Source organism: Micromys minutus (assembly GCF_963924665.1).
Source record: "Micromys minutus genome assembly, chromosome: 16".
In the NCBI taxonomy this organism is placed as follows: Eukaryota; Metazoa; Chordata; class Mammalia; order Rodentia; family Muridae; genus Micromys; species Micromys minutus.
Window position 1 is genome coordinate 33,079,591 of NC_137985.1, and position 9,332 is coordinate 33,088,922.

A 9,332-nucleotide genomic window follows, 5' to 3' on the forward strand; every position below is an offset into this window, starting at 1 on the left:
GTAGATTAAGCCTCATTTTCCACCACCTTTGTGATATGTAACATTTACTTTCAGCTATTTTATTCAGAATCTGGATGAAAATACACCTTTAGCAGTGTCTATGTATGTAGAGAGATTCCAGTCCAACAATGTGGCTACACTGAATAAAATACAGATACACCACTATCACCTATCTTTCATCTGAAACAAGTATGCTGAAGTTAATTTGGAGAAGGAAACAGCCATTCTGAAAAATAATGTCTAATTAATTAGCATATTATTTGACAACTCAGAGAAAAATTTAACTGAATAGGATATGCCCAACTCTCTTGGGAACAGCGAGGAAAGAAGGGAAGTGACTTAAGAGACAACAGCACACAGTCACACAGGCACACAGACACACATAGACACACAAATATACGCACACACACACATGCAGAGACATACATACAGACAAACAAAGACAGAAATGGACAGAGAGAGACAGAAAAAAAGACAGAGAGGAAAAAAAACAGCAATTTATCTAGAGGAGTTTTTAAAGAGGCATATTGAAGACAGAACAAGGTAGACCGAGTCATATATTGAAAAGGAGCCAGATTACAACAGATTGCTAATTAGTTTGAAGCCAAGTGTAAAAAATTTAGTCAGAAATGAAAAAAAGCCATTTGAATCAAGGAGTTCGGAGAGGGAATTTTAGCTGGACAGCTTAGTTAAACCCAGTAGCCAGAATTCAGAAAGAGTTAAAAAGGGTGAGTTTATTTAGCAATAAGTCTCAGATACCAAAATTTTCTAAGTCTAGATACTATTGTACTGAGGTTACAATCATCGAGGACAAGACTTAGGTTAGAATATGGAAGCAGGAAGCTTAAAATACAACAATTAGTTCTAGCAAATAAAAGTTACTTTTACATACAAGCATGTGATTGAAAGGTTTAACAGTGGAGCAAGGCCACCAATATCCCCTGAAATGTGATTAGGAACTTCCCAGAACCATCAAATTAGAAAGCTAAAACAATAAACCAGGAAACAACAAAAAGGCAACTCTGAGATTCTAAATTACTACATCAAGAATAATCAAGAAAACAACAGCAATAACAAAACTACAGAGGGTATGTGGATATGGAAACAAACTAATACACTATAGATGAAATTGCACAATGGTGTAGCTGCTTTTGAAGTGTCTGTGAGTTAAATAAGTAAGCAGGAAATAACATACATATGTAAATCAGTAAGTAAATAAACAAACGATTTTTGTACCATAGGATTCTACAGCCTTACTATTTGACCTATGACCAAAAGACTTGATTTTCAACAGGGGAATTTCATGCCTAGTCTTATAAACATGGACAACTAGGAGTTTCTGTTGAGAACATGAAACATAGAGGAGAATTTAATAGGAAAAACTACACAAAGTAGTATAATGTCTAACTGCATACTTAGTATTTACTGTGTCACCTGCAGAAATTTAGCTCTTTTTACAGTACATGCAGAGGATTACAGAAATCTACAACTGTGTAAATAGATGGAAAAACTGGTGGTTGAATAACAGACACATTTCACCTGCATACAATATGGCCTCCTGAATTAGTGCTCATGGAACACTTTGGAAGACAATAAAAGAATATTCTAATAACCAGAGAACAAGGAGGGCTACATAGTATTTAATTTCTAAATATAATAGGAAAGAGGCACTGTAATTTTCAACAATATAGTTCTCTAAAATAGAGGCAAAATGATACCACATGTCATTCCAGTATAGAACAGGGAAATTACAAGGACCCCATTTCTTTATGGAGAAAAGAAAAATTAATGATTACTGAGAACAGAATATGACTACCTATGGGTATATATGAATGAAAGAAAAGCAAAGCATTAATTTGAGAGAGAACAGTAAGTTCATGGGAGTGGTTAGAGGGAGTTGGGGAAATGATGTAATTAAAGTCCTTACATATTTAATTCTCAAAAATGAAATAAAAAGAATTGTTTTATTGTAATTAAAAATATTTATGACATTAAATGTAATTTGTATGAAATATGCATATATATATATGTATGTATAAATGTATATAACATAATGGACTATCAAGTATGGGCAGGAATATCCATGTCTTTCTACTATTTTTTGACATTGATGATTCTGAGAACTATATGAGTTATTGGTGCTTAAAATTAAGATTTCAAATTGTTATACTAAATTATATCAAAGGTTCCCAACAAATGATTAATAGTAATGCAAGGTAGAGTAAAATAAACTTTATTAATTCAATGTATGTGTTTTTAAAACTTTGGTCTAATAAATAATCTTCACACAAATTATGCTTACATAAACGTTTTTCTTCCAAGTATTTTCTTCAATGCAACACTGACATCCTTATTTCTCAGACTGTAGATCAATGGGTTCAGCATGGGTACAACAGTAGTATAAAACACAGAGGACACTTTCCCTTGGTCCATAGTGCTGACTGATGATGGCTGTAAGTACATGAATGCTAAAGATCCAAAGAAGATAAAAACAGCCAAGATGTGAGAGCTGCAAGTATTGAAGGCTTTAGATCTGCCCTCTCTGGAGCGAATGCGGAGGATGCTGGCAATGATGAAGATGTAAGACGTAATAACAGTCAGCAGTGGGACAAAGATATTCAGTATACCAAAAAATAAAATCAACATTTCATTGATATAGGTACTAGAGCATGCAAGCTGAAAAAGGGGCAGAACATCACAGAAATAGTGGTTGATCACATCTAAATTGCAGAATTGAATCCTAAACATGAAACCGATGTTTACTGATGCACAGAACACAGAAAAAACATATACCCCTGAAATCAGAGAACAGTAAATTTGATAGGACATGGTTGCATTATAAAGCAATGGTTTACAGATGGCAACATAGCGGTCATAGGCCATTGCAGCTAATGTGTAGCACTCTGCAGTTCCAAAAATGACAGCAAAGTACAGCTGAGCCAAGCATCCAGGGTAGGAGATAATGTTCTTCTCTGTCAAAAAGCTCACCAGCATCTTAGGGGTAACAACTGTGGACTGACAGAAGTCTATGAAGGACAAACTGCTGAGGAAAAAGTACATAGGTGTGTGTAGGTTGGAACTGACCCCGATCAGTGTGATTATGCCCAGGTTCCCTGCCACTGTGATGAGATAGATTCCTGTGAAGAGGAATAAAAGAGGAAGCTGGAGTTCTGGCTTCTCTGAGAGCCCACCCAAGAAGAACTCAGTCACTGAGCAATGATTTCCTGCCGCCATGTTCTCCTTTCTCATCCTGAAGGAGTAAACAACACAACACCATTAATATATTTACAGAATGCACACCAAGGTTGGACAGATATGCCACTACCCAATGCTATAGCCCATCTATCAGATCCATAGCTACTTGTTGCTTCTCCAGATCACAGGTTTTTGCTACATCTGCTATCTCTTCTTCCTCCATCTTCAATTCCTCCCTTCTCTGTCTTATTTTCTCTTTTTTCTTCCATTCTTTTCTCTAAAATTTCTAGCCTTTCTTCTCCCTTCCACTCCCCAATTACAGTCTCTATCTCTTATTTGATCAGGCAAATCAGGCAGCAGGTTCCCATGGAATCACTTGAATACATGATCTTGTCTGCATCAGGGGCAGGCTTAGCACCAAATAAAAAGAGCACAAGGGCAATCTACAACATTATTATTATTTTCCATGTATATAACATACCTACATGAATTATTTTTTCTTTAGTATATGTTTTTCACGCATATAATCACCTTAACTGGATCACATTAGATAAGTGAAGTTTATCTCCTATTATTTTAAAGATATACATAGAAATTAATGTTGTACTTCACATAAAATACTATCAATGAATTTAAATTTTAAAATGTTTATAATTGCATAGCAAGATCTCAAAATTAGAATTTAGAATGTGCAGTAGTGTACAAAATTACAAGACTGTGATGGAGAAATATGTTTTCCTTAAGAACAGTTAATGATTATCCAAATTTTTTTATCCTGAAGGGATCTCCACGGCTCTTAATTTTAGACATTTTATAATTTCTAATTCTTAACATGTTTAATGTTTTATATGCACTAATGTAAAAATTGATTTACATTTCAAGGAGACTTTGCATTAAGTAATATAACCATGTGTCCCGTATTTAATCTCAGTAGTACCATGTGACCAGAAGTTAATCACAACAGAATCATGTGTCCATTACTTGATTCCAGTAACACCATGTTTATAGAACTTAATGCAGTATAAAATATTAGTAAGTATTACTTATCACTCAGAAAATCTTTAATATGGTTTTGTGGTGTTAGGTTATATTAACTTTCTCTGAAATGAAAAATTGGGTATTCACACATTTTACAATTAGAAAAACAGACTTAACTCATTTATTTCTTTTACATTTGTATTTTGTGAACTAAGAAGGATTGCAATGTAGAATTCATTAATTAGTGGAAAGTATAGTTTTTATCGTCTATCGTATTGAATTGTGAATCAGTTACTGATTGTGCACACAAAGGAAATTCCTAACTGAATTAGAGTTTTTCCATTAAAAATTAAAAAAGATAAAATAATTGTGAAATGCAAACATTTAAATCTTGCATAGGTAACAACATAATTCTCAAGAAATTTTACAGATTCAAGAAGGCGGAGAATAGTAGGGGTACTCAAAGACAACATTGAGTAAATCATTGGCAGCTCTGGAAGGGCTCAACCTCAAGATCACTTAGAAATCCCAACACAAATAAAGAAAACACAAAACATATATCTGGGCACAGCAGAGTATATACTCTCAAGACTCACAAAGAGTGAGACAGTATGCCCAGGAACAGCGGAAGTCAAAGCCAGACCACGTGCCAGCATAGAAAGTGAGTTCCACACAGTTCACTCCACCTGAGGAGCTATCAGCATACTATGCATGCTGAGAGAGGGCATATCAGTTTCTCTCAGGGTAGTGTACCAAATAAGTTGACCATGTGACATAGAGAAGTCATATATCCAGGAATACATAGAGGGCACAAATTTCCTATCATGGTAAAACAGTAACAACAAAACACATAGCTGATGAAAGAAAGGAACTGGTCCTGGAAAAAGTTGGTGGAGGAGGGGGTGAAGAGAATGAGTGTAATCAAAGCATGTGTATGAAAGAAAGAGGTAAGTAAAGGATTAAAAGCTTAAAGGGATGAAAGTGGGTAGACAAACCCACAGTGATTAAATTAATCTGCCAATAGATTTGTTATGAAATGTCCTAAATATTTGAAGTAATGATTCCATAAAAAGAACAACGTTGAAAAATGAGAGTATTGATGAAAAATAAACCTTATAGATAAGATATGTACAAGGCCAACATGTGAAGTGTAAATATGTTTAGGAGCATATGCACATTATGATTCAACATCAATAAAATAAAAATGAGACACCTTCATACAAGAATATAAGAATGGCTTTTGAAAAATTATAGCAATATCACATGTAGACCAGGAGTAACGAGATGCATCAAAGAGCATAGGTTCATAGAGTAAAGTGTAAAACCTTGAAAATTTGTAAAATTGTCTTGACATCATAAGTGTGAATACATATCTTCCATGCATTTCAATCATATTTTCTCAGTTTTTTCCCAGAATAAATGAAAATGCTGTTATGCATCAAAAATAGTAAAAATTTTTTATCAGCTTTATTCATTCAATATTAAATCATTAGTAAGAAAGAATCAATATTCTATTACATGTTTAGCAAATAAGGTATTTCTAATTACCATTTATGACAGAAGGAATTACTTAGGCAGAAAAAAGTATGTCATTCAAAAGTACATTATTTTTGGATTAGCCACAAAGTAACATTTTTAGGGAGGTTGAGATTGCACACAAATTATACATATTGTCACAATCACTGTGGAGTGTGTATGAGTGTGTATAATTACAAATTATACATATTTCACAATATGTGAAACTATCTCCTGTGTCTTCAGAATATTGTTCACATTGCTAAAATCGTGTCATGAGCATCACAGGAGTATTGTAACATTTCCTCTCCATAAAATAAAAGTTATACTGGACAATGCTGTCAGACTAAAAACATGCTGTTTTGTAAACATTTTAAAATTTTTATCAAATCCTATTAAATATTATACTATTCCAAAATAGACTTTGACTATTATGGAGTACAACTGGTGTGCATTTTGTTAGTTCATTTACTTATTATATTTTTAGTTATTCATGTACCCAGTGACTTTGTGAACACTCTTCTAATAACTATTGAAAAAGTACAGGAATACACGCATCAAGATGCATTTGATGTTTTTCTTACTTTAATTTTCAGACATGAGTCATACTTCTTTTCAAAAAACTATGTTTTCTTTTCCTTGCTGTATAGGTTAAATGTGTTGTGTTTTATAAATGTATAACTGCAAGGTTTATATTTACTAGTCTGTACTAATCCATTATTACACAGTGAGTTCTGAAAGATCTCTGATGTAGTTTCTTAGCTAAGGAGCTCTTGAACTGGTCAAGAGGTCACAATGATGCATGAAGGTTGAACCCATAGGACTCTTAGCACTCATGATTTATCATAGATGTAATCTCTCTGAAGGCCTTGCTCAGACTTCAGGTTCTACTGTATTTCATGAAGTTAGAAAGTATGATCATTAAGCTGTTATGTTAAATTTCATGCTATGATATCAACGTAAACATACTAAGGAAAGACATTGGCAAGATGAAACACCATAGGTGACAGAAGTGTGGAAAATATTGAAATGTGATATAATTAACATGTAAGAAACATGCTATAAGACATATTTTGATGGTTGAAAGCATAAGATTACTTTTTAATAGTCATACAAGAATATTATGCCATTTGCTAATTTTTAAAATCTAAAAAGTTATTTATTCCAGCTCATGGAATATACGGAACCCTAAGTCTCTTGATAATTCACCTTTACCGATCTAGAGAATGATTCTATTTGAATTTATTTGTAAAACCACAGGTGTTCACTCTATGGATCCTTCTAACTCTTTTTTTATTCAACTCTCTCCCTCTGTGATTGGCACATTTGAATACCTGCAGTTTTTAAATTAATTGATTAATTAATTATTAATTAATAAGTAATAAATTAATTCATTATCCAGAATTCAGAATGTTGTTTATAGTACTTGAAAGAGTGTCAATAATACTGTTTCTTTATTATCTACTAAGTATGTATATTTTTTGTATCCTTTCTAAAATAGTTGTTGATAGGGTGGGATTCTCCAAAGTCTTTAATAGATTTATCCTTTCTACATGACCTTAGGTTATTGTAATTTCAGAACCGTGCACTTCCTTGTGAACTAAAACACACTGCTAACCAGATAAGTAGTTGCACTTATTTTTCAGTCTCCTCAGTAATACATGTCTGCCTCATTATTATTTATGTAGTTGTTTTAACAAGAAGAAAATAATTAGAAGAATGAGTGAGGATATTCACAATGTCTACCTGACTTCTGACAGTCCTTATAGTCCTAAATAACACATTTGAATGTGTGAGAAAACACTGTGTTACTTTTCCTGAAATTCTAAATATCAAGTTTTAATTACTGCTTGCCAATGTTAATAATCTAAGCATTGCGAGAATAAGGCATCCAGCATTCTGCAGTTAGTATTGAGAAGACAAAGCTAGTCTCCAATGGATACCATACCTTGGAACCTGTTCTACGTCTACAGTCTTCTTCTTCTTCCAGGACTTTGTGCCTCTGCAGATTCAATTTCAAACACACAGTCAACTGAGCAATTGTGAAGCTCCATCCAGGATTTAACTTCTTCAGATATTGTGTGTCAGGAAATAATCTTTCCCTGAGGACCAAAAGATAAGCTAATGAGAAAAATATGCAATTGTCAGTGCTAATTCCCAAATGTCAAGTTATTTTTCAAATAATTCCATGTCATGTCTAAACAGCTCCTAAGAAAGTTTTTGAGTATGTAGATCATTGAATAGTTCTGTGAAGTGTTTACTCTTATCCAGCAAGTGTGAATAGATGTGACATTCCATGTTTTTCTTAGGAACCCCTAGCTGCAAAACAGACAGAGACCCTGGTTACATATCCAGTTTCTCCAAGTATCCAAAATGCGTTGATTTGTTTGCAATTTAAGAAACTAAGCATAAAAATAAATTATCTAAGTGAAAAAGATCAGGGCACCATTATGACTGAAGAATCAAGTATTTTCTGTCAGAACTACATATTTATAAAACATTACAATCTAAACCATAAACTAAAAAAATTATTTGTAAAACTAAAGTGTCTTTAATTCTAACCTATTTGCTTTTTTTTTTTGTCCTTTACTATTTCTTCTTTAAGCATTAAAAAGAGTAAAGACAGAAGTATATAACTTATGATAAAATAACATACAATTAAATAGAGAGCATATAACATACAATTAAAACTTTATGATATTCAATACAATAGAGCACATTAATATTCTCAAAGATTTCAAAATACCTTTGATCCTAACTTTCATAGAAAAGAACTACAGGAAACAGATATGCATTCAAGGGATAGTTTTTCTAGTATGGTAATTTAGAGTAATAAATTATATTAAATGTGATTTTTTTGAAAATTGTAGAATGAATTTTACATATATTGTAAAACTGAAAGTATTGAAAGTTAGCAATGACAGTTTATTTAGTATATGGTGTCTATCTCTATGTGTTTAGTATATTCTGTTTTATATGTGTTGGGCTTTTGTTTTACATTTTATTTTGCATTTATTTTATTATTACACATTAATTTACATATGTATATGTGCATATTGTATATTATATAATTGTTTTATTATATTTATGTGTGTCTTTTCATCTATGTACAATAGACTGATAGTAGAATCTTTATTAGGTCATGTACATGGTCAATATGAACAATAGGTGTATGGTGTAACAGTGTTGTTAAACTTAATGCTCTGCTCCAATTTAGAGTCTCCTAGAGTCCTATCAAGGGACAAATCTATAGAACTGTCACCACAGCATTTATTTCTCTTCTTTCAGCTGAAGTCCTAAACAAACACAATATGGAATATGAAAAAGATGGTGATAACAATAATATGTTATTAGGAGACTACGCCAATTATTTTCCAGTCCTGAAAAATGAATAAACAGATGAGGAAATAAAAAAAATCAACATAAAAAAACAGTTCTAGAGGCTAGTCGAGTAATTATGCAAAATAAGATGATGCTTTTCATTTTGCAGCATTTAATGCACATGTAATATATATACATATATATATACATATATATTCCAAAATATATATGTTGGAATATATGTCAAATTATTCTGTTATCATCATAGGTAAATTATAGTTAGATTTAAAAATTGGTAGAGAAAGAAGATTGATTTGTAGTAT

General features: G+C 32.4%; 1 protein-coding gene across 1 annotated transcript; it reads right to left on the bottom strand.

Moving 5' to 3' along the window:
- Nucleotides 1-2,298: 2,298 nt before the first annotated feature.
- Nucleotides 2,299-3,234, bottom strand: LOC308431106 (olfactory receptor 8G18-like; the record flags this gene model as incomplete). Its single annotated transcript, XM_080930470.1, has 1 exon — nucleotides 2,299-3,234. The coding sequence occupies one exon, from the start codon at nucleotides 3,232-3,234 to the stop codon at nucleotides 2,299-2,301; it is 936 nt and encodes a 311-aa protein (XP_080786596.1).
- Nucleotides 3,235-9,332: the final 6,098 nt, after the last annotated feature.